The sequence below is a fragment of the Cardiocondyla obscurior genome, linkage group LG25 (genome assembly GCF_019399895.1).
Source record: "Cardiocondyla obscurior isolate alpha-2009 linkage group LG25, Cobs3.1, whole genome shotgun sequence".
NCBI classification, from domain to species: Eukaryota; Metazoa; Arthropoda; class Insecta; order Hymenoptera; family Formicidae; genus Cardiocondyla; species Cardiocondyla obscurior.
This window is the reverse complement of record NC_091888.1, coordinates 1390684-1417814: the sequence shown is the minus strand read 5'-3', so window position 1 is coordinate 1417814 and position 27131 is coordinate 1390684. Positions and strand designations below refer to the sequence as shown.

Below are 27131 nucleotides of genomic sequence, written 5' to 3'. Positions count from 1 at the left end.
AACTTTATCGCCCTCCGCGAATGACTTGGAACGCATCTTTAAACTTTGTTTAAAAAAAATATTTTTTTTTTAATATATAATATTTTTTTATTAATAATCTATACTTTTTAGCCATTTTAATACCGTTCCTTTAAACAAATTGCTCTAACCACATTCCGTCTTATCATTCATATCGAGAATAGACGAGTCAGAGAAATGCTCACCCGCCGGGAAATTTCGTTTTTGCGACCCTACGGAACATCTCGACCGGGCGTATCCTTGTTCGGGTACGACGGATGTATGCGGTCAACCACGGAATTACTCTGCGCGTCGTATCAGACGAACTGTCGTCGAGGGGGCAAGATCGTCGTCATACAGCGAAAGGGTCACAGCCCCCAAAGCTACCGGATCGTTGTCGTGTGCTACCAAGGGTCGTGACATCCAAAAGAGCGTTACGACCCTTGACTTCGGGCTCAACGTACGTACCGCAAATAGCTGATCGTGGAAATTCTTACGAATTTATCCAATATTCAATTTATCTGTTCGCGAATCTAAATCAGGTTTATTTTGATTATTCGTGCGTAAAGGATAACCGAAGTAGTACAATATAATAAAAGAAGGACTAATTAACTTCGCACATTTATTACATATTGTGCGAAATAAATTAATTGTTAATTCAACTTTTTTTAATTTATATTCGCGTAATTAACAACAGCGTGTTATACCGACGGTTCCCTTTTATGGTTTCTATGCGTTTCGAAAGGCAATCTCATCAGATGCAGTTTTTTAATAGGTTGAAAATTGTTTTCGCCACCAATAAAAATAGTTTCGACTGTAGGGGCCGTTAGATGCAACATTTCGGGTCGCTCGAGCTTGAAATCGTCCATTACGGCAGCATTTACTTCCGCTTCGTAGGTCGGCCGATGCCGATGCAGGGAAAGTGGTGACGTTACTCTGGCATGCTTGCCAAAGTTTAATGCACCTTCGGCCTTTTGGTAACAGCGCACGAAGGAAGTCGCCGTCGTGGCGCCGGGAATCTGTTTCTTCTTGCCGTGCTTCTACCGCTTTCCGCTTTCCGCTATCTTCTCATCTAGACTCAGGGCACTTTTATACCTTAGCGGTTCCGACATTGTCATGTCATGCTTCTTTTGTGTCCTCTTATTCTTTTTCCTCTCGATTCGTTAGCTTGACGGTTTTTCGGTTTAAAGGAGAGCGCGCATGGTACCACGGTAGATTTAATTTCATATATCATATGCTCAACAAAAAAAAAAAAAAAAGAATTAGGTCGGTTAATCGCACGATTCTGGAATCGATACATCCCTTTTGAGTTGGAAGGCGATAGTAGAAAATTATTTTACATATCACATTTTGCAGTGCTCATTAATTTAATGTTTAATGTAATTTAACGTTTAATTAAACGAGCAAAATTTTGATGTTTTCCATGTTGAAGTACAAAGTCGCAATTAGAGACTTTCAGGGATAATTAAACAACGTTATTATGAAATATGTAGCGTAAACATGGTGTGCGCAAAATGAAATAATTAATAATCGAAAAAAAAAAAAATGTTGTATTTCCGAAACAAATGCGAAATGAATGATTCGAAACGATGACCTGGAATCGATTAGGAAAGCAAAGCTAGGGGCTAGTTCGCGGCAGACATGATGAATTAGTCACTTTATATGCAAATCTATTTTCCTTGCATTGCGAACCGGCTATGTAAGCGTAATGATATGTCCAGTGGACCAAAAAAGATTGTTCGCGTCCGGACAATCGGGTAGCGACTCGCGGTCAATTGCTTGGCTCCACGAGAACGGCCATCCTCGTTTTCTGCATCGTATTCTGCATAATACGCGTTTTATGCATCTGACGGATGACGCATAAAATTTCCTTTCCTCAACGATGGAAGATATACAAACCGAGAAGGAAAATGGAGCTAATTAATATCCAGCTATCTCGGGAGAGCATCAACGACGTTGAGCAATTTTATCTTTGACAAAACTCGCTCGGTCGTGTAAATAGGGTCTCATAATGTTAATTGCACATCATTTCTCGCTGCTAATTGTCTGGAAATACGGTGTCTGTACTCGGGAGACATTGGTATTTAACTCGTCGCACCATTACCGTGCCGGCATCAAAATCGCGTATAAGAAATTGCTCAAGTATAACGATACGTTGGCCTGAAGCTGATGATCTCTAATGACCGAGCCTGTAATGGCTGTAGAATCATTTTAATAAGGAAATATAATTTTACGAGCATCGCCAGAGCGGGTTAATTACGCCGACTTAATTTACCTTGTGACTTATAATTTTCTAGAATATTACGCGCGAAAATTTTCTATAATAAAATTTATTTGCAAAGTGAAGAATATGGATACTTGACGTTTCACACGGTACATGGAAAAGCGACAAGGGGAGGCCGATTCTAAAATAATCGTGTAATTTTACTATGTAAAGAAGAAGCATACGCAACGTATGACGTCCGTTGCATTCGGGTCAGCGGATAGGCTTGCGGAAACGAGTCTGCCGTGTTGAAGACCTTTCGATCCAATTGCTATCCCTCGTGTACGACCTGCTCGAACGTACATTATACGTATGTAACATAAATAAATGATGCCATCGCGAGAAGCATTGGCGCGCGACGTCGCTATAACGTTGCCGTCGAGGTCGACGCAAATTCAATTGCACGCCGTAACGCGTAACGCCGGTGTGCGGAAAGTATTTCGATTGGATTCATTAAAAAATGTCGAACGATCGGGAATCTGTCATTCGATTACCGGTAGATTTATTCCGGTATGGTAAAGCGGCGGGAGATTTGGGGGAGAGAAGGGGAGGGAGGAAGGACTTAATTCCGCCCGAACGCCCGCTCGCGGCTTTAACAATCGGTGGAAATAAGAGGAAGGAAATGGAGAAGGAAGAAATTTCACGGATATAGCGCTACGGGATTGTGCGCCAAGGAGTAAGAATCGTGAAACGGGTCAGCCGCGGATACTTCCGCACGTCCGCTTTAAAGGATTGACCACGGAAGCAAAGTTATCGGGGAGCTTATCCTTGTCCGTGTTCAGGGTCGTGTTCGAAATCTTCGGGAGGGTTGTGACCTCGATACGAAAAGATCATCGTAATGATCGTGCTACCGAGAAAAGCTGAGACGGCAGTGTTTAGACTGATATAGCGAAGGGGCTTCATTTCGCGAGGGTCTGAAGATCGAGAAAAATTGAAACTTGGGGAAATTTTTTTTCCTCTGCGATGCAAATTCTTCTTGGAACAAATTTTAAATTATTTATTATATATCGTTGTATTATTTAAAATTGAGTAAAAATATGCAGTTCAGAATTTAATTAGAAATTTGAAGCTTGATAGAAATAAATATATTTTGTAATATTTATTTTACTTTATTATTCGTTCTCTTGTCATTAATTCTAAGTTTAACAATTAAATCTCATTTATTTATCGTTTATTAATTTTACATCGCAATTTATAATACTTCGATGGTTATAGTAAGTAATAATTGACGTGTTACCAATAATGACAGTTCTAAATGGGGCTGCGTGCAAAATAGCGTCAAATTAACAGATTTTAAAATAATTGAACGTTCCAACGATCGGCTGCTTGCATGGCGTTCATGCGTAACGCGGCTATATTCAAATCGACTTATCGATTCGACCTCCGGTCGACAACCGTTTCCTAGAACGACCCATTCATGTAAGCGTAGTGTTATGCTTGTATCGTAATCAGGGTCGAGCACCTACCGCCCACGTAAAATTGTTTTCCTACAAGCTAGGCTGAAGATAAACCTCAGTTTATTACGGTCGTTCTTCTTCCGTGCTCCGTAACACGCGTGCCGGAATAAATTTCTTATTTTAATCCGAGCGGAAAAGTATATTATTAATATTTCACATCCGCACAAAGTTGCGATCGGTAATCTATAATTTATAACGCACCCACTTTTAATCTCGTTGCATAGCGAACGCCTGCGAGATTAGCAAGGGGGATAGAATTTATAAACTATGTGCCAAAAAGTTTACAGATGCGAGTTTATAAATAATAAAAATGTTTTTTCTCTTTTGCGAACTTACTCCTTGAATAACGTTCAAGAAATTTAATGAGTTAAATGACTACCACTAATTATTTCGACTTTCGTCTCTAGACTGACTTGAATAGAACAGTTTTGACATACGTATACTTTGAAGTGCTTTTTAAGCATGCTTTATTCATGACTTTGGAATGAAATTATTTTTACAATCGGGGTTTGTCTAATAGTATCCGACGATATTAAATTCGGCGCACGATTCGTCTCTTTATAAATACTATTGGCATTTTGTCAATTTCATATTGAACTTTCACGTTTTATGAACGAACTTTTAAATTCTATTCTTATCAATGCTTATTTTACTCGCGAAAAAAATTTATGGTAACAATTTTTAGTTTTAATCAACACGGACTCGAGTAAAAATATCAAGAATTTTAATGTATCGATATAATAAATTTTCTTCTTTTTCTGGCTAGATTTCTTAATATCTATCGGAAAGTGATTCCTAATCTCTTTTCTCATATGTGTCAGTATTATTGGATTTTCAATTAGGAGTGCAGTTGACGTTAAATGAAACTGAGTCAGCTTAAAGTTCTTTTAAACATAAAATAGAAAAATATACATTTTATTGACGCATGAAATAATTTGAGACAGCTAGCAACAAATTATTGGATAGAATTGTGTGGCTGTTATAGTTTCGCAAATATCGAGAACGTGTGACGGAATACTGCGAATTTATACTGCTCTCGAAATAATATATTGAGATGACGTACTGTAAAAATAACGCGTGCAAATGTGCATTCGAAAATATCACAATAGTTCCGTCGTCTAATATCTATTTGTTTTAGGTCTGTTATTTCTTTAGCGTGAGCGAGATCATCGTTTACCGGTAACAATAACTATCCGTGCGATTGGATTTTTAACGTACACATCGGTATAAAAAGAAGAGCTCTGTTTTGATTAGCGCACGAAGCAATAACTCCGCAGCGGGTGAAATTGCGCCCCGTGGACGAGAACGAGATGTTGATTTTAACGTTAAATTAACGTGCGGGAACTTGCTTTTTAACGTGAAAAACGCTTATCTTACTTTAAATATTTCGTACATTTTTGCAAGTAGTAAAACTTCTAGTTGCGTGGCACTTAATGTTGTTAACTCCGGCCGTTTAATTAATTATATAAACCATCGTGCGAACACGGCACTACTGCAGCGTCTAATTTTCGACAACTATAATGCCGGTTGCGATAACTCCAACGTCGAGTAAGAACAATTTAATCGCTACACGCCGGAAGTGCTATCGAGACTACCGCGAAACCTAATTGCGAGATCGGGAGACTCCTCTGTAGTTCGGAAAATTTGTTTTCCTAGTAGGGGCATTAATTTGCAGAACACTGCAAGCCGGCTTTCTTGCGCGTTGTCGTCTGGTTACGCACCGTGTACAGCGCGATATAGCGTGTGCAGGCTCGTGCAGCGAGATAAGAACTTCTCGAATTACTCAAAGTTAATACTAACATAAACGCGGGAACTTTTAGTGTTATTGCAAGGCTCGCGGAAGCGGACGCGCATGCGGTCCGCCACGGAGATTTGCTGCGGTAAGGAAAGATTTGTACGGTTCTTACATTTATTCATGTCTGCTACGCTCTCCTCTAGGACAGAAAAATGGCGTTGCCTTTACGAAATTATTGGGATTTAGATAACCATTTTTTTTTATTTTTTTTTTGTTAGTCGACATAACAGTGGCATTCTTTTTTTTTAATAATAACTTAATCTACATATAATTAGATTAAAATAAGATTAGAACTGTGAATGTGTGATTTCTCTAACGAGGCTAAAATTGGTCTTGGTAACTACTCTTTTTTTTCTTATTTCTATTGTTATATTATTTTCTTCTCAGTTCCTTTTTCTCGTACTGTTTTCTTATCACATTGTATTCTTAACACGCGTTTTCACGGAAGGGAAGGTCAAATGCAAATTTCCTCGTTTCTCTTCGCGTTGAGATTTCTCCACCCACTCAAATAGTCGCGCTGGCGCCAGTTAATTCCCACAAAAAGTCTTTGGCGACTCGATGGCGATTCCGTTTTCAGATTTACGTATCGAAAGTGCGAAACTTACGAATCGCAATTTCATTGATTTTTCCAGACAATGTATGTTTATAGAAAAATTAATAATTACTTTGATTTTTATTATATTTTTATATTAAATTATATGAAAATTAATAATTAATGTTAAACGTGTCAAAATCTATTCGTTTTCTCATTACACGACATTGCGTGAATATCGCATTTGTATTTTCTCGCAAACGTCTGCGATTATTGTCAGTAATCAGATTAGTTCAATTATCAGCATTATTGACAGAGCAATACATCGAATTCTTCCGTAATTTATTCGCGTAACTACTTGGCACCGCGTACGCAGCTTAATCTAATCAAGCGCCGACCTCATCCGTGCCGTCGTTCGTGCCGATCGAACCGACGCACACAGCCACCCACCGTCGTATGTGAATGGCTCGTCCACGATTTCAATCTAGTCGCTCGTGCCACAGTTCTTCGGATATCGAGCACAGGAAAAAGGGAAGAGATAGGTAGAAAAGAACGAAAAGGCGAAAGAAAATGCGTATGTACGTACGCCGCTCTGCATAGAAACGTCTAAATTTCTCGAGTCACGCATGCTTGAAAAGATCCAAATGGTGACGAAGTCTTGCATTTTTGACAAACCGAAAAAAAATCGCACGACTCGCATAAAGTCGCGGGGATAATTTTCTGTTTAGATTTATGTAGCAAATTTTATCCGCTTGTAGGCGTACCGAGCATTTACATTTGGCTAATGAAAGTGAAAGTCCTAATCGCTTGTCTTTTTACCCCTTTTGAACTCGTTCACTCGCCCTCTTAAACATTCCATTTGTCGCACGGTAACTGCGAGAAATTTCAGCTTGTGGAATTTTATTCGCCACCATAAACCACCGTGTACCAGCCGAGATTATTCATTCAGGCAGCGGTATTTAATTTAGGCACAGAAATGTAGGCAGGTATATGTATAAGCCCGAAGATGTAATTTTCAACATCATCAACCTACGAGACATTAATTATATGGACCGCGGAAATTCTAACATTTTTCAAAAATATTCTAGTTTTTTAAAGAACAATTTTATTAATTATCTTTTTAAATTTGATATTTAAAATTTATTGTTTATTTGTGACTATAAAATCGCGGAAAAATAAAAGATGATCTATCTTTTAAAATATGCATATTCTTATTATCAGATAGATATCTGTAGGATAAATTTTTCAAAGTAACGAATATCTTGTTTTCAGGCGAGACATTTATGCGACCTTATTTTTTAAAGTATTTCTCTCGACTCGATGGTAGGTTTTGAACATTTCTACACCGTGAAGCTTATTTTCTTTTAGTTATCTATTCAGTAATCTAGTTATATGAGTGTAGATATATTTATATAAAAATAATATGTATCTAAAGAAGAGAAGCTTATAAAAATACCGATTTATTTTATTTAGTTTATAACGAGATAACAAGACAGATGAGAATGCGACGGTGTTTGTTACGCTCTTTTTATTTTACATACTCTCAAAATAAATTTACAAAATTTATAAATATTAGCTTTCCCAATATTAATAATTTAGTTAATATTGAGAGAAAACAATTTTTTTAATGTTGTAAAATATATTTTTTTTATAAATGATGCAATGTATTGCTTAACATATTCACGTTTTACGATAGCGAGCGTATCGCAATCTACGATGCATATTATCGCAATAGCGTCTAGTTGTATCATAGGGTAGACTAGCATGGATAAATCAAGATACCTATCTAACTAATCATGAGCAGTGCTTAACTTGACTCCGTGAAGCATTCTTTGCTAGCTCACGACTTTGCTTAGAGTCAATCCAATTCGTTCCCCGCAGAGTTAAAAGGCGACGGAGACAAAAAAAAAAGATGAAGAAAGAAAGGAAGGCACAGAAAGAAGCCGATCCGATCAACCGTCGACCCTTCGTTTATGTTGCTCCCTTAACGTTTTGTTGGGCAAACTAACGTTAGGATCGACTCGAGATTCTACAGTTATATAAGCTCACGTGTCGAAAAAAGAATCTAGTACCGAGTAGGGAAAGCCGGTCGATAGAAAAGAACTCGAAATGGAAATAGAATGGTCACGTTTGTAACAGAAGTCTCATTGTATTACAAAAGTGCTGAGTGAACAAAAAAACGTTAATTGATTCTAGCGATTTTAAACATTCAGTCTAGTTGGGTGTTGAAAGTAATGATTTAACGAATCGAAATAGGTCGCTTCTTTCCCGTCTCAAAAGTTAAGTGCCGCACGGTACAATGAAAATTTATATTGCTGTTTTAAAATTATTATTAATGTTATTAATTTTATTTACATCAATTTATTGTATATTAATTGTGAGAAAAATATTAATTTAATCAACACAATAGTTATTAATTTTGTGAATATATCTTGCATACATTTTTACATATTCACCGTTTTACTATGTAGCATTTGTTCGTTCTTTAACATATCGCTTTCATGTACTTTGAAAAGGATGTTAATCGTGGCCTGAAATTGAAGCTGCGTGCAATTCAATCGCGGAAAAGAGTCAAGCGTGACAAATCGGTGAATGCATCGCTAGAAGTACTAGACAACTCCCTTTTCTGTCAAAGAAATCTGAGAAGCCCGCGAGTTTCTGCACATGCAGGTGCAACAATACGCCCGTATGTGCGCTCCTCCGACTAAACCATGTTTCAACCTCCCGCGAGATAGCGTATTCCCGATCCTCGTCATTATTTTCCGTAGTTTACATTTAAAATTGGAGTGTTATTAATTAAATTAATTAGTAGTTTATTCCGTTTTCAATCAAATAAAACAATAAATAAAGAGATACGATCCATTACCTATTACTTAAGCAAAAAGATAAATGGTTAATACATATCTTTTTCGTGACATTCGATTAATCAACTTATACTTGATTCTCGGCTTTAATGACCTTTAGAAAATTATATCATAAATCAGTTTTTAGTCAATATTTCGTTTCAGTAAATCGCGATTTCCCGTCAAAAGAAACAAAAAAAACCTGATAAAATTCACTTTCGCCAAAACTTCGCCAAACTCGATTTTAACGTGTGCCAGTTTTATCGGAGCGTGAAGGAAGAAACGAATTTACTATCGTCGTCTTTGCATATACACCCTCGGCGAGGCTTTCTCGGAAAAGGCCAGCTCATCTCACCAGATTTCCCTGATGTCTTTTCCTCTTCACCGTTTACCATTCTTTCTTCGTTCAATGGTGATAGAGTCGTTCAAAGGTTTCCACAGTAACTGTAGATTCTGGAAGATAGCACGAGATTGTATATAACCGCGAAAGAAACATAAAAAAAAATTTTTTTGTTAAACTTTTTTTTGCGTTAGTCAAAACTATAAGATCTTTCTCTCTCTCTCTCTTTCTATTTTATTATATTGCAATCTAGTTTCGAAGCTGTATGTTATTCTTTTATTTTTCGAATAAATTCAAGTTCAAACCGCGTTGAAACTCGAGATAAACCTAAACGTTACAAGATAAGCTTTCGTGAACGACGATGGTGCATTTTTACGATAAAATCTCGATATATTGTACGCGAGCGAGCTCGTAACGGTGGCACTCGCGGATTTTTACGAGTGGTCGGACATTGTCTCGGCGGATTTACACAAAATCGATAAAAATATAGAGCGTCTACGGCCGAGACGAGTCGAGTAGGTACCGACTTTTGTGGTACGGAGAGGAGCACTGCCTTCCTATTATTCCAGTTTCTTGTATGATGCACGTGCTCCCACGGTTATTCGCCTCGGTTGTGCATATGTGCACATGTGAGCACACACGGTCTCTGTCTAAGGGTACACACCAGCGCAGTTATCAATGCGAGATTATGCATATAGACCTCGTGTCATGATTATTGCGATAGGATATGCTCGCTGAATGCGAATCCGCAGCCGACTCCTCCCGCAGGTAGATATAACTTCTCGATTAATACAGTACATGCAGCCTGTGCTGATTAAAAGCACTGACGTTTGTTTTCGTGTAGCAGAAACGTTCCGGCGGGAAATCGCAATTTTAACAACAGTCCGCACGACCGAAATATGCACAAAATATGCACCAGAGTGGAAATTCATCTAATCATTCTAATTTTGCAGCTAGTGATTAGCTTGGTACTAATCATATTTGTAAGGAAATATTCGTTACTTGATTATCTATCTTGTGTTCAGTCGTTACTGTATATAGGATTAAAAAAAGTAAAGTTGTTGTTAAAAAAAATCGGGCTGTGTAGCGAAACAATTATTACTAGCTAATAACGAGCTAGAAAAGCTAGATATCTAAACGTTTTTCGCCGCGTTATTCGGGTATATCGCGCAAATATCGCGCGAGACAAATAATAAGAATTACGAAATATCTTAGTACTCGTTTATATTAAGTTATTTCAATTTCACCAACTCTTATGCATATCTACAGAGCTATAAATATGTCGAAAGTAACTCGGAAAACTCACGTCGCTTAGCATTTGCCTGATTGGGCGAATTGGCTTGTATTATATCTCTCGCGAATTCGCTATCACGATTTCACGAAACTTCCTCCTCTTTCCGTTTTCCCATTCCACTTGCACGCGTAATGCGTTTTCGAGCATACTCGATGCGAACGTGTGCACATAGGATACCTCAAGATCGATAAATATTTCCTTAAGTTACAGATTTCGTAATAAATTTGAAAACAAATTCTGTTTCTTTTTTCTAAAAGGTTGTGAGCAAGTTATTTATTTGATTTTAAAATATATTAAATATATTAGAATAACATTCTCGTATAATCAAATTTTAGATTTTAAATTTTAAAAATGAGGACTATGGATAAAAGTTAAAAAAAAAAAAAAAAAAAACTTGTGATCTACCTTAAATGACAAATCAGTTTTTACTTTCTTTTACAATTTTAAAATTATTAATTTCTTTTTCCGTAATTGCAACGATTATTATTCTTTCTATGTCGGTCTTCATTGAAATGATATATACGTTTAACGGTTTTAGAACATCTCGTATATGAGTCGGAATGTTGGCTCGTCGACGACGAATATCGAGGTAACGGCGCGCGAGCAAATACGCGGATAGAATTTCGCCTCGATTTCTTAAAAATTATATTCGGCCCAATTTTCCGGAATTGCTGTCTTCTTTTCCATCGGTGTACTCGCTCTAGTTACGCGGGCCAGATGGCGGTATCTTTGTGAGCGAAACGATTCGCCAAGCTTTCGGGATTCCGGGCACTTTCCCACCATCCGTTCTCTCGTCCTCGTCATCGCCTCTGTCGATTCTATTCGGGCCAGAAATGTGCAGAACGGTGAAACGGTTGTCCTACGTGAACGATTTCCCAAATGCACGTATGGGTTAATTTACGGCATCCTTCGACTGCTCTCCGGAGATTTTCCCCGAGATCTTCCGTGCGAATGCAAGGGATTACGGAGATACGATTACTGTAAATCGCACCAGATACGATGTAATCTCACATTTTGTCGTTTCACTGATACGGATCTGTCATTTTCCACTATTTTTGAAAGCTTTATCACGTTAGCTGCAATCAGCTGCACAGATGTGCAATTTAATTTATTCTGTCGAGTTATTACGCATAATAAACAATATAGCTCACCGTTTTAAATTGATATTACAAAAAAGCTGCTTATGTTTTTTTTTAAATTATATTCGTATATAAATCCAATTTAGTTATAATTGTTCCTTTTACAAAAATTAATGGAATTTCGTCTAGTATAGTTGCGCTTGTGAAACGATTCTCGAGATTTTTATTTTGCTAGGTGCTTTTTTCTTATATCATTAGAAGGATGCAGTCCTAATTGGAGTAATGGATGAGTCAGGAGAATTAAATCTCCTGCAAGATTCAGATTTTGTTTCCAGCTGACTCAGCATTGCACAGATCGCGTGAGAATGTTCCGTATTTTTTTTTTTTTTCTCCCTGTATACGTATATTTTTCCGTCTGAAATGATAACTTTCACTCAATCTCTGCTGACGATAATTGCAAAACGGAATAATCGGTCCCTCGGATGGCGGCTGCGAGCAGTTTACCGCTAATTGCTAATTCACATAGAGAGTAATGCGACATATAAGCATAATATCATGCAAAATTATTATAAATGAGTTATACAACGAGACGTCGATATGTGCTATCATCCGCGTGACCCGATTTCCGGGCGTTAATATTTTGCGCGAATACCCGCTTTCCCGAAACATAAATACGTAACGCGCTTTCGAGTGTGCTGGATGTATATTCCGTGTTTGCAAACGTTAAATCATCCCCATCAACGCGCTACCGCTGCCGGATATTTTCTGTTAAAAAAAAAAAGGAAAAAACAAAAAAAAAAAATCTTATTGTTGTCCGCTCTCGGTACTCGACTTGTGAACAGACGATAATACGTAATATACAATTTTTTCAGCGCGTGCGAGAACCTTAATTTCTTTTTTCTTCGCGATATAAATGTTACCTGTAAAACAAAACGTTCGAGTTTGCGAAGTTAAACATAATAAATATTAACGCGAGGCACCGAAGCATGCCTTGTACTTTTTACTGAATTTTTTTCGAAGTGCCACCGGTCAAGGTTACATTATATATTCCACACACGAAATGTCATTCGCTGTCCGGACAAATGCTATAATAGCTACGCCCGTTCCCGAAGCCCGCGGAATTATTCGCGTCGCCATTATCCTCTGTTGCGGCACGTAACTTTTTTATCGGCGCCATTATTTTCGGCGGAGCGAGATAAAGCGAAATGGCATATACGCGCACGTAGTCCTTGTAAATTCAACGAGCACGACAAATGTACGGAATATTGACGTCGCGTTGATCATATGGCATTAGTAGAAATATTACTGGATAGCTGCGAGCGAATGACTAAAGTTTCGACTTTCGCGCGAAGCTGGTAGGGAATGAAATTTTAATACTGATCGACGTGTGCGACCCGGTTTTCCCGATTCATTATTTCACATTCGTATAACCGACATTATTATAATATCGATATTCGGAGGCAAACGTGTCGAGATAATTATATCAGTGCAGGAATTATCCAATGCAATCTCAGTTTTTTTTTTCTTTTTTTTTATTTGTATTATTCTTTACTGGCGAGAAAAAATATCGTAGACTTTCCTTGCGCGAATGTCTAACTGCAGATGCAATAAATGCGAAAGAACAATACTGCTTTTGCAACAATACCGTCGCGTATTTTAAAGCGAGGTAATAAACTGATATATTTAGAATTGTATGTTCACATATTAATTGACATAATGTATTTAATGAATTTAAATTAAGAAGTTTGTGTTTCGTATATTTGTGAGAAAATTTATGCGACGTGCATACACACTATTTTCATAAATACATTTTGGATATTTCACATATATTTAATAACAAAAACGTCAAAGAAAGTAATGAATTAATTAAACCAACGTATTTATTGAATATACACCGAATCATGCGATTCAATTAAAAGCTAAAAATTGCCTCAACTTGTTTTCATCATACAGGTTGTACAAACATTACTATTTTTGCTTGCTTTATGCCCTCGCGCATGTCCCGTGTTTTAACACAAGAAAGCTCAACCATTCGATCATGCTTCCGCTGTCGAGCGAAATGTCATATAAATTATGACATTAATTTTTTTTTTTAATTCTTTTATTTTAATTGAATTATTATTAAACGTATGTTTTCTTCAGAAAATTAATAACGGTGATCACACGTCAAAGGTCATATGTTAAACTCAAGAGATATTTAAGTATCAAAATCACGTTTTTATCTTTAGAACTTGTTCGCGAGGTAAAAGTACACTTTATATATTAAAGTAATCGCAATCTGCTTGCGTATTTATGCACTCGGAAAATCAAACATAATTAATTAATAGAGCTACCGAACCCCTTCAGAGGGAACAACGTTTTATTATAGCACGCTACGGGAATAGAAGATAGAAAACTTTCAGCTTTTAAGAGGCTTTATACATGCACTATCTACGAGAATCTTGTGAAAGGTAGATTCTTGAATCTTCGAGATCGTTAAGACTTTCGACGAGGCTGTATTACGGCCGCCTGCTCTTACCGGGGAACTTTGCGAAAGAAGATAAAAAGAAAAGTACAGAATAGTTGCTTCAGCTGTGGGATTCTCTATAGAGAATTTTTTATGGTCAACTGATTGCTGCGCGTGAGATACACTTTTTTTCCCAGTTGTTTCTTTTTTTCATTTATTTTTTATTTTTATTTTTGAGATACAACTATACCGAATAATATTCAGCTTCTGAAATTCAGTTTAGAAAATATAATTAGTGTGTAGAACAGGAATAGAATATTGAATTTATCTTGCAGCGTGTATGTTTGGCGCATATTTTTTATTTCTGCAAAAATCACAATGCCAAAAACCTTTTATTAATTATTTGTCGACGAATATATTAAGTACCGATTAATTATTACTCGAAGCATGATGGATGTAACGTTGAAATTGATATTTATTACAAATTTATTTCTCATATTTAAATGCATTTATATGTTATGCTTTTAAACAAGAAAAAAACAATGCAAAATTAAATTTTATAAATTTCCACGAAGTTATTATTTAATATTAATAAGAACATTTATTTCAAATTTTTTATGCATCGTAGAAAAATAATTTTCTAAACCAATTAATTAAATCGGTATTGAACTAATATCTATTTGGCTCAGTACCAGATTACTTTCACATCTTGCACAGCTTCCAATCTTTTCGCGATCAATACGCAATTAAAATGTTCGCTAATCTCGTAAATGTATCCGTAAAATAGTATCGACAGATCGGGCAAATGTAATTACCTTGAAACAAGCGATCCAAACGAGAATAAAGTTTCAACTTTTTTCAAAATCGCGTTTTTGATAAATGTGTATCTAAATTAATATGCCTCAAGATTAAAAATAAAAAAAAAAATAAAATAATAATAATTGCAAAATAATTCGAGAAGCAATTCCTGTTTTATTTTAATTTAATTTAAATTTTAAAAAATAAAATAGAAAAGGATCAACGTAGAATATCACTTTACTTGGCTACGGTATATTATTGTTGAATTTTTAGAAATTAATATTTTCATAGATATTGATAACTTAAAATTCAAGAAGCTACAATTCATACTTTCTTACGATTGTAAGGTGACATAAACGCGAGGATGCTTTCGTCGCCGATTTATTCCGGGAGAATTATCTACAATGATGCTCACAGGTGGGCCATCTTGTGTATGATGTATTCACAAATAGTGTAACGCATATGTCTACACTGCTCGACGCGTGTACATGTGTATTTGCCGGGTCCCGAAGGAGGCGTTAACGCAATCCACACAGTCCCGATCCCTCGTAAACGTGCGATACCGTCGAGGCGATATCCTCGAATGCAATTTCAACTATTAGTATAACTTAACTCGCCGCCGCGAGATAGAGTATACGAAATAATGCGACGGGACAGTAATGCAGGCGTAACGTGGATATCGGTGTCGTCACGAGTTGATGCACCGATGACACGAGACTAAGAAAGTGAAGGGAGAGAAAAAAGAACTCGTAATAAAATCGAGCGTATCGCCAGTTAAATTTAAAGACGTAGAGTGCTATTTTTCCTAAGCGGATTCGAACGAAATATTAATTTTAGACTTAGCTACGGATACATTTAACGTTAAAACGTAAAAAGGAGAGACAGCGTCTCATCATAGGAATCTTTTATAAAGAAAAATCGACTTTGAATTAGTCAGAGTTTATGGATGAAAGAACGGGTGTTCGGAGTACCCTGTACATTCTCAATGAATCACCCTCTTAGTCTCAATTTCTCGTCATTTAAAGTTCCCATGGTCCCTCCGCCCCGGCCCAATTAGATTGAGATCACTTCGTCAAGAATTGCGCGACTTTCTCGGTGCTATATTGCGCGCGCTCCGATCAAGATCGAACGGTGAAGCCATTCGTGCGAATATCTCACTATTCGCGAAGCCCGTTACATGGACGGTTAACCAGGTCAAAGGGAGTCAATTGCGTGTAATCGACCTGCGCAAGGCACCAAATCATCGCTGGGGTTCGCCAACGATTTACGGGGAGGAGGGAAAGAAAAAAAAAAAGAAAAGAGAAGAAATCAGACCGGAACGGGGGAGGGAGAAGGAAAAAAAAAGGGGGCAGAAATCAACCGCAGCGAGGTCTAATAACGCGAGACGAGGTTGAGTAGGTGAATAGACGAGGATACACCGGGGAGGCGTGGGTCGTTGTCGCTATCGTGCGCTCGAATCGGAAACCAATTTGAAAGCAATACCGCGCTCATCGTCGCGGCTTATCTGATGAAGGGAGCTCGAACAAAACGCTCTTGGATCCGGTTCCGATGATTCCGGCCGGGCCTACCTGACGACTTAAGCGACTTTAACGCCTCTTGGTATTTAAATCGGTTTCTCCGCTCCGTTCCGTGACTCTCATCGCTCACTGCCGATTCGCTCTTTAGAAGGTTGCGCCGCTGAGGCCCGAGCGTTTTCGGGATGATGAAACTTCCATCTGTCTTTCCCTTTCATCGGGAACTGTTATTTACGAGTGATCCGATAAATTATCTCTCTCTCTCTCTCTCTCTCTCTCTCTGTGAAGTTGGATTATTTTCTTCAAATAATTGAAAATGTCGAAACGACGGTAAATTTGATCCAAACTTCCGGCTTGCGATTTCATTCCGCATTAGGAACGCTTCAGCGAGCAACCCTCGCGCCCGAGGTATCGTGGTCCACGAGCTCCCCGGGATACGGATGAAAAGTGACAAACGAGTGGGTTATAAATTTCGGGGTCCTCTTTTACTCGCTATATAGGTTTACTCGAGAAGTTCTTTTCCACGTACCACGCCCTCGACTCTGCCCTCCCAAGAAGTTGTAAACGACGGACGCAACGTTGTGCCCACGCGGTCGTACGAGTCGACTTCACACCGAGAAAGCCGCCAATAAATCCGTGGAAAAACAAGGGGGGGATTCCACCCCGTTGCGGTAAAGCTGAGGCAGCGAAGGGAAAAAGGAACGATTGGCTTTAGAATTTTCCTAATTGGACAGTGAGACCTCTTTTTACCGCGAAGCACAACATTCCATTTCCAAAACATGTACCGTAAAATTTACGAGTAGTCACTGGCCGCCTTTTAGATATTAAAAATTTACGATCCTTAAGTACGTTCTGGGCCCCCTTCGCTCTATACGGCTGCGGGACCGCAAAACTTGCTCCATTATATCCTATTATTAGTGAATCGATCCCGTCGAGGGATTTCTGACCGTCCACGTGTATCCCTTACGGACGCTTCTTCAACCCCCTGCGGACTTTTACTTTTTTTTTTTTTTTTTTCTTCGAACCCCGTGGTAATTCAATTTGCGGGGATCCGACATGATTAAACGAAATGCTTTCCTTTCATATCTGCGGTCAATTGTGAGCACGCGCGTAGACTAGGGATGATTGAAGACCGGGAAAAAAAAAATATTCCTCCTGAAATGCATGAAATGCAAGTCTCTCCGTTCGGTCTTTGACAATCGTACAATGAATAAGACAGCCGTGAAAAGTGTCGATACGTTAGTCGAGCGTAATGAGTCATTCTTATGAAATCAAAGATATTTCAATATCTCGCTTATAAGGAATATTTTACAAGCCTCGTGTATGTTGACGAATCTGAATGTAATTTTTCATTTTTACTCTTGGTCACGAAGGGGATATTTGCGAGAATAAAGAAAAAAGTCCCTCGATCGTCCCTAGCGTCGACATGTTTCCGCGGAAATAGCCGACTGACAGGTTGAAGGTTTGAAAAATGCGAGCGGAGGAGCAAATCGACCAGCAAGGAGCGACGAAGACACGGTGTTAGCCAGCCGGTGAAATAATTTACCGTGGAAACCGCATTTTTTTTTTCTCTCTCTCTCTCTTTCTTTTTCGTTCTGCATGCTGCGTTGAAGAGAAACGTCGTCGAGGAGAGAAATGAAAGCAATTCGCGCACGTTAAAAAAGAAACAGTCAAGAGAATACTCTAAAACTTCTGAAATTGTTGATGCTCCCACAGGATATCGCTGGATCTCGAACAGATCGAATGAGTCGAGAGGACGGGATCTTATCTTACGAAGACATTTGTCAACCTCTTCCTACGACGACTGTTCTCTCACCCTTTCGGAGTTATTCATTATTTTCGTTCAGAGTTAGATGTTTTATTTAAAACTAGAGTCTTTTTATCCCTTTTAATTGTAGGCAATTGTAAAAATTAGACACGCGTCATATGTATCGGGTAAAAAAGCAGTGTCATTTTTATGCTATTTTATTCTCGAAAACAAAAAATGTATTTGCATTCAAAGCAAATCGTATGCTTGTTGTTGATAAAACACGTCCGTGTCCAATTCCACGAGGCACGATACATATGACTGTCAAAGGCTGATTTTCCGTTCTGATTTTTTTTTTTTTTTTTATCATTACGCTTTGATACCGGACGCTTTTTCGCTATATTTCAAGGAAATTCGGCTTCCAAATTTTATTTTCGATAGCTCGTTCCGCGGGCGCTATTATTCGTTGAGCTCCTACTATGCATTTCCTGCGCATAACGTGTACTTCTTTTGATGCGTGGCAAACGAGGGTTTGCCAAACACATATCGCCGTCATACGCGCGCGATACGAGCGACGCGGACGTTAACTTCAATATCGGAGTTGTCAGAGTTTTCCTCTTCCGCTCGTGCTGCGGAAGGAACGTCGTTACTAGTCATGCCCGCCCCTACTTTCTAACATTTTTCCATAAAGCTCGGTCGAACCGTAGCTACTGCCGCGGGTATCGCCTGGTGCGTGCAACGGCAACTATTCGCCGTGCGCGAAATAAATTTTACATCAGCATGATTCCGAGAACATTGATCCAACATTAAACATATCGAACACGGCTGCTTCCAATGGATCCAAGACGCTGGAATTGTGCGAAGTTTGACAGTGAACTGACAGCGAGCCTCTACGATGCATTATTCACGTCGATTTCGGTTGCCTGACTGGAAAATTTTCGGATAGTCTGATTGCGATAGTTTGAAAGCAAGCAGTGCTAAGACGCGGCGAAGAACATTGACTATTTCAACTGTTTATATTTATGGTTTTGTGGCGATAATAAATTTTCATATTTTTCAATTGCTTTTACGATCGAATAATAGGTACATTGGCAAAAAGGTGAAATATAAAAAGAGGGAAAAACTCATGAAAATGAAAACTAGAATTAATAAATATATTTACGGAGTTGCGTTTAATTTATATAAAATGCAAAAAAAGATATATATTACAAATCGGGATATCAAAATTAATTGTCGTGCTCGTGTCATTTTAAAAGCGAACTTCGAACCGAGTTAAATCTAAAGCGCAGTACGAAAACGGTGTCCTTTGCAGGACAAATTGCGAATCGTATTCGCCAGAGAGGTTCAATTTCGTTTAATGAGTGGGAGGTGTTCAGATTTGCAGAGTACCATGCGAGAAAGTTTCGCGTACCGTAGATGAGAGAAAAACAGCTCTGGGGAGGTCCATAGAGATTTTATCGTCTAACTATTGGGCGGTTACAGCGTACGAGCATCGAGGTAGTTCATCGTATATTAAATTATGAGATATACCTGAGTTTTTAACTAAGCAAATTATCCAGAATAAAGAGTGACATTTTGTGGACGTCTGTAAAAATAATAGGCTTTCTCGATTCCTTTCTTTTTGTCATATTTACCGAAATTAAAATTCACCGAAGTTACACTTGTGCAGTTTATAATTTTCACATTTAACAAATTTACTTATCAGGAAATTTGTCGGGACGGAAAAATTTATCGTGTCACCGTTATTATTCTGTCATAATAAAACGTTGTTCCTTCGACTAAACGTTCGTGCTACGTTTGATCCGTCGTGAACGATTTTCCGATTATATAGCATCTAAACAGACTGTCGTGCCCACAGGCTATCGGGTGCTTGACTCATGGCTTCGCCGGACTATCAGAAGCGAAGTATGATTTATGGACGCTCGTAGTCGTCGCCATAAAATCGAACTTCGTCCCAGAGCGCAGTTTACACGTAATATCGCGATTTCGATCGTGATTGTCAGCCTCATTCTTTCCTTTTTTTTTTTTTAATCTTTTTCTGAGGTTGAAAGTAAAATAAAATATTTTTAATATATTTTACAATATTTATTAATAATATATATATGTATAAAAAAATAACTGGTAGTTTAGAAGATTTAATTTTTTTTTTTTACTGCAATTACGATTAATAAAGTTACGACGTAAGTAGCTAGAGGATAGTTTAGGGAATTTTTTTAACGTTAGCACAATTTACTTTTGCAAGTTTAATATAGGAATGTATTTAAAAAAGATACAAATAAGTTTGAATATTGTGTTTTATATACATGAGATACATGAAATATTATATGTTCTATGCACATGCAAAGTAATAATTAATATGTATGATAATAATAGTAAAATCAAAGGTTTGTAACACACGGGAGAAAATGATCGTAATATCTTATCGTACACGCTTTATCTGAAACATCGGGAAACATTACGTACATATATTATGCATGTATAGAAAGCGATTGCGTCTTCCATCCAGAATGGTTTGATCGACCCGTAACTGCCACTTTTGTCGAGACTCCTGCATAATATATTGTGTTAAGGCCCCAAAGTGCTCCTTAGAACTAACCTATATCGACGGATTCGCTTTTAAACAACAATCTTGCGAAAAGTTTCTCTGAAAAATATTTATAACTACTTTCGAGCTTGTTAGTCCACGTTGATGGACTTTAGTTGATTTAAAAGCCTCATTTATCGGCAAAATGTGTTACTCGATATTACTTCGTAATTTCAGATAAAGACAAATTGTTATTAAGTAAAAAAAAAATTATCTGAATGAATTTTCTAACTTAAAAAAAAAAAAAAAAAAAAAAAAAAAATTGTTCTTAACATGGAATTTAAAATATTCAGTTTTGTTTGATTATCTGAACACATGAATATACATGCGTTACATGCGTTTCTTCATGAATAATTGCACTGTACTAACAATAAGATTAGGTAGGCGGAGGGTCTAATCTGGAAACACGGCGGTTCTTTTAGTGCAGCCTCTCGAAACACCGCCACGTGCCTTTCGAACACCTTTGTACAGTTGCTTACGGATGGCGATTTCAGTCGGAAATTAATTTTATTCACACTGTGACGTAAAGTACAATTTCGTGTTCTTCTCTTGTAAGTAGAAGTGCATTTCTCTTCTTTTTTACGAAGCGATGCCAAAAGGTCACGGACGAGAATAAAAATTCTTTGATAACTGTAGATGAGGCACTCGTGAATCCATTTTTCTCGGATGATTTTAAGAGTTTGTTTGCCAGGAGATGAATATACGAAGAAACTCGAAACGCATATTTTACGATGTAAAAGCTTTGTAACATGTAATCAGACCTCATAGATATTTCATCATTAATCAAGATTAAAACTCGCCCTGTCGAATGATCAGTTTCAATTGCGATACAACGTTGAAATGTATCTCTTGCTATACAATTCATCATTAATTACCGTGTCATAAATCCGTACGTTTCTAAATGACAATGCATCGTTAGGCTGAATAGTTTATATAATAATTATGAGCACTGTACATTACCTACAGAAAAAAAAAAAAAAAAAAACGTAGTAAATCAATTTTTTATTTAAATCGAAATGAATTAATCATATGTATTTATTTTACTTTTTTTTTTTTTTTTAATTTGTAAAATTCATTCAAGTTGCAATTCACTTTTTGAGGTACAAAATATTTATATCGCCGTTGCGTGTAAATTTATAAACCGTAACTCTAATTTAACGGTCTTTTGCTTGACTTATTTCGCTGAGGAAATGGACAAGAGCCACGAAGAAATTTGTATTCCCGGAGCAATGCCGCCTTGGTTACATTATCGAGGGCGACCCGTGCACGCTAGAGCTACGGCTTCGATCTTGCACGGGTATCCCACGTCGAACTTTCATCGAGCGTAAGCGGGGCCAAGTTAATTACTAGAATTAATGCGGTCCGAGGGCGTTAATCCGCGCGCGGCACGCGAGCCAATCAAGAGGTCAGATAAGAATTAAATGGCATTGGGCCGACGCCTCGTTAGCCGTCCCATGTCGGACATAAATTTCACGCTAAGCCCCGGTTCACCGTTCGACCGAGTTCACCCTGACAGAGGAGAATCTCACGTTCACGATCGTTCCGCTACAAATTGGCTACGCGTTCTTCTGCACGTGCTGCTTTGCGTTGTTACAGGCGCAGCTGGGGCATGTTGTACAAGATAGTGCGAATTTAACGTACATTTTTTTTTCTTCTAATTTTTGGAAGACGTGCAAGAAGCAACCTAAATTATTCTATAATCGTCTCTGTAATATTATCCTTATCCATAATTTCTGAGATTGTAAATTATCAAACGTTGGTATGTCAATTATCGTGAACTCGATGGTCGTGATTAATCCGTTCGACCGCTTTACGCCTGATCACTATAATTTTATCGCTGTCGGGGCCACAAAAGAAGCGTTGATTGTATAGGAGCAATATAGGTGGTCGGTCGGGGAATCGATAATTATAATTTTTTTAAGCGATGGTTAATGACATCTTAGTTTTAAAGTAATAACTTTTGATTATGCAACTATTACATCGTTGTCAAACAGAAATATAATTTGAGAGTGATAAATTAAAGAGAGCGCTAGTAAGAAATGATAATGAATAGCTCAATCGGTTATTTTAATATCCGACGATACAAGGTTTAGATTTACGACCTTCGATCTTTCGAGCTCAATCTGTTTCTCTGTTTTAATCGGAGCTGTTTTAATAACAAGTTAAAAATCGTTTCTGAGTACATTAAGACCGTAACGAATTTCGCGTGTATTTTTCCTCCGCGTTAATCCCGAATTTGTACAAGTTTATTTTTTAGAGACGCCGAGACGCCAACCGTTTACCTTTAATTATAGGGCGGCTCAAGCCTTTAAATTTATCGCTAATAACGCTGTGGCGGACGTTAAGCTCCATCGTCGACGAATCTTTACGGGTATGCGCCGTGCGTATGTCACGCGCCGACGTTAAACGAATGCGCGGCGGCGGCGGTGAATATATTCGTTCGCGGGACGTGTGCGAACGCTCGAATATACACATCGGTTGATTACTCCGCCGATCCTTTCTTTCGCGCGCGGGAAGAGAAAGCTAACGTAACCATAAAATATATCAGCGCGCTCTCATCGTGCGTGGAATCTCTTTGTGTGAGTCACGAAGGAACCAAGTATCTTAAATATGAGCAGCGTGACATTCCCAACGCCCAATGCATTTTGAAGTAACGAGAAAATGAAGATAGCAGTAGATATACACGATGCGTAAATATTTTCCTAAGAATTTTTTTTTTTCCTTTTTTGTTGGTTGATCTCTCAATAGCGATTTTAAAAAGAATGAAAAGAAAGAATACCGAAAAATAATAACTTTTTAGATTAATATTTCTCTATGTTTAAATTTTTTATTAAATTATTAGTAACATTTGGAATGCTTGGAAATTATCAAATAATCTCAGTCTCTTAATCGGCGGTGGTCGTTAAATTTGCAGGTCTCATTTCCTCCTGAGCAATTATTGTTAAAGCCGTGGTGCAATGTCGTCGAAACCCAACGAGATTGAATCGTTATTACGCTTTGCGAGCCCTCATGACTAATGCTGCTTCCGCGGGCAGACGGCCGATTGTTTCAACAAAAATGTATTATGCACCGGCACAGCGGCGGAGACCTTCCGTCGTAAAATATGAATCCCTCCGGTTGGGAAATTTCGACCCGGAACGGGGCGGCTACGTGCGGCTGGAAAAGGGCGGTCGTTGGGACGCGCGAGTGCACGGTGGCTTGTTATAAAAGTTCCTCCTTGTACCGTAATACCAGAAAGTGGATATCCGTTTTCGGGCGGAACTCGAGTCACAATTAAATTGCTTCTTTTTGCGCGCGCTCTTTTGTCTCGACGACGACCGACCAACCGGCCAGATTTACTTTGTCGTACCTCGCGGCGGCGAATCGGCTCACGGAAACGGATAGCTCCTTTCGACGATGGCTGCGGAGAATGCAACCGCGGGTTTCTGCCGCCGCGGTTTCCGCACGAAGACATCCGGGTTCGGTGACTAATATTCGTTTGGTATTTTTATCGTTTTATCACGCTACACACGTGTACATACGTACATATATCGCGTTCTTTTATGTGATTCTTGTCTCTTAATTTTCTTTTTTTTTTTCTTTTTACGCTACTTTATTCGCCGCTACTTTTCAGCGAATAGATTGAAAAAGACGCTTAATATCTGACATAGCTCATCTAGTAAATAAAATCAGATAATATGCGTAGGAGTTTGTGGTAGTTTTATGATAGTCGAATACATATTACACGCTTTATCTTTTTGACATTTCAATATTTTGTTCTCCAACGCGCTATTAACTCGACTTTTTGATTTCGTGTGTTACTCGAAACCATGACGACATCTGAAACCACGGAACTCTTCAGCCCTTCGGCTATTCCCGACATTCATTTTCTACGAAGATAAGACCCATTGTTATATCTGCAGTAAAAGCCAAAGAGTTATATCTTATATAACAAGGCAAATCGTTATATTGCGTGACATTATTGCTCGTTGAACATAAAATTGTAATAGATACTCTAGCAAGTATTTAAGCTTGTAATAATTTTTATTTAATTAACCTTTGATGATTTTATTGCAGACGTGTTTGCTGGGCCTTGCTGTGAGCGACAACAGTACGATCGGTGATCATTCGAATACAGAGGACACTTCCGAGATCAGCAACGTCGCGGTCGATCCCGTAGATCAGGTACGTTCTCTCCTCACCTTCGCTCTTTACCGATCTCAATTGCTTCCGCGTGACGTATGCGGTCGGATTTTCGAAACCGGCGCGGAAGGTAATCCCTCGTTTCCTATTGGAACGGAAACTTGAGGAATTGCGGTCGTGGCTCACACAGGAACGGTGAAAAGGGCAAAATGGCTCGCCAGCACGCTCGATCTCGCGTTTCGAATAGCGTGTTCTCACTGGGAGTGTACAAGTGCCAACCGCACGTAGGACAGGCGACGCGAAAATCGCGCAGGAATGAGGGACAGAAAGAGAATGGAGAAAGAGGGCCGCGAAGGGAAAACGTCACCGAAAGCTCCGGGAAGAATAAACATCTTTATTCACGTCGGTCGCGGACGGAAATGGGTCGCAGAAATCGGACAACTGTGTTGTCGCGCGTTCGCAAAGCGCGCTTTTATTCCGCCTCTAGGTAACTCGGCAAAGAGTTTTATGCGATGTCTCTCCCAGCTCCGTGAAGAATGTTTTAAGTATTTACTATCCTCCGTACGTCACCGAATCCTTCTGATGCGCTCTTTCCCCTTTTTCCTCCCCGCGCAATATTTTTCTCGAACTGCATTTAAATACCGATCGAAACCACGGGGGGGCTTTCTGTTGTTTCCGTCGTGAGTCATTACTTATTACGCATGACGTGACATCCGGGTCGCGTGTGAATACTATGGCGAAAAGACTTGGACGAAATTTACAACCGCGACTCGCGGAACCGCCGTTACGGTCAAACGTCCTCGTTCTTTAGAATTTAACGCTCTATATAACATCGAAAATTCCTTCCGTCGAATTTAATCCTTCTCGTCGAAGTGATAAATACTTGCAATCAGCGTGAATCTCGTAGAGTCAGCATCCGCGAGTGAACGGTTAATATAAAATTTATTTCTTTCATTCAATCGAAAGGAAACTAAATTATTACTAATTCACTGAAGATTTTTAATTTCACGTATCAATTCTTAGATCGGCAAATAATTTTTTTTTTACATTGCATAGATTTTTTTATTACGGAAAAAGAGGAGTTTTTAAAAAATTTGTGAGATCTAGATATATGAAGACGAATAAGTTACATTTCTGTGAAATTACGAAAAAGATTTATATACCGGAAGATTAACAAAGTTAAAACATTACCTTGACAAGAAAATCATAAAATTTTTGTAGCATTCTTATTCGGGAACTTCGTGCGCCAGAAGTTTTACTGCTTTATTATTAAGAGGAATAATGAAATTACCCTGGAACAGCTTCTCTACTATGTTTTAATCCCCCGTAATCTTTGTTGTCATTTCATTTATTAGAATGTATCTACAAAAATGTACCGAAATGTAATGGAAGTCTCTTGCTTGATATTAAAGTCGAAAAATTGTTCTCTGTCAATTTTTAGCTACAGGATATTGAAATAATTAATTTCACGTTTTTCTGGCTCTGGACTATTCAATTAACTCGGATCGCACGTGATTCTTGTGATGGCCCGCTCGCCATGAGTTTTAATAATAGTAAAAAAGAAAAAAAAAAAAAACAGATAGAAAAACTTATATACCTAAAAATCTATCGGTAAAAATTATTATTATTAATTATCGTGTAATTCGGATCTTTAACGTGAAATATAATTTAATACAAAATTAAGTACGATATAAAATATTGATTAACGCGAAACGACGGGATTATGCAGCCGTCTTCTGTGCCCGTTAACTTTAAATGTAACCCGCTGAAGTGTTCGCCGGGTGAATTTTAGTCAGAAACTCCTGGCGCTATCGCGATTTCGCTCTTTTCCCGCCGGAAGAAATAAGATTTTACCTTTCTTAAGTAACCCGAGAGAGTGGCAAAGGGAACATTATTGGCGCACTTTTCGACCGCAGTAACGTACGGTAAGAACAATACGGCAAGTAGTATCGAGCTGTAACGTCTGCACGTTAGAAACCCAAGTCCCATTCGGTGGATACGCTTAGGTGACGTTAGAGCTCTACTTGCATGGATGCACTCTCGCCGTTTTCCAACGTTAAATCACTTCTACACGTGATTATACGCGCTCGGTGCGCGAGTGTTGGTCGTAGCGAGGCTGCAAAGTACATGTAAATTGCCTGACGCACTTCGTAAATTCCGCTGTCTTGTGGGTAATCGCAATCTCCCCGGAAAAGCCAGGTAGGATAACGCGAAACAGGAAAGTATCTCGTTGAATCTCGTCGCGGGCCTCGAGGCAAAAGAGACATATCCTTCATGTCTATGCTACGCATTACACACAGTAGAACTTACAACGTACGTA

The 27131-nt window shown here is 38.4% G+C and overlaps 1 protein-coding gene across 3 annotated transcripts in view; it reads left to right on the top strand.

The window, feature by feature from the left end:
• Nolo (no long nerve cord) overlaps positions 1-27131 on the top strand; it is a 140981-nt gene that overhangs the window by 48964 nt on the left and 64886 nt on the right. For all 3 annotated transcript variants that reach the window (XM_070672405.1, XM_070672406.1, XM_070672404.1), the window contains exon 2: positions 24746-24853. In XM_070672405.1, coding sequence (XP_070528506.1) covers positions 24746-24853 — 108 coding nt within the window. The remainder of the gene's footprint in view (positions 1-24745; positions 24854-27131) is intronic.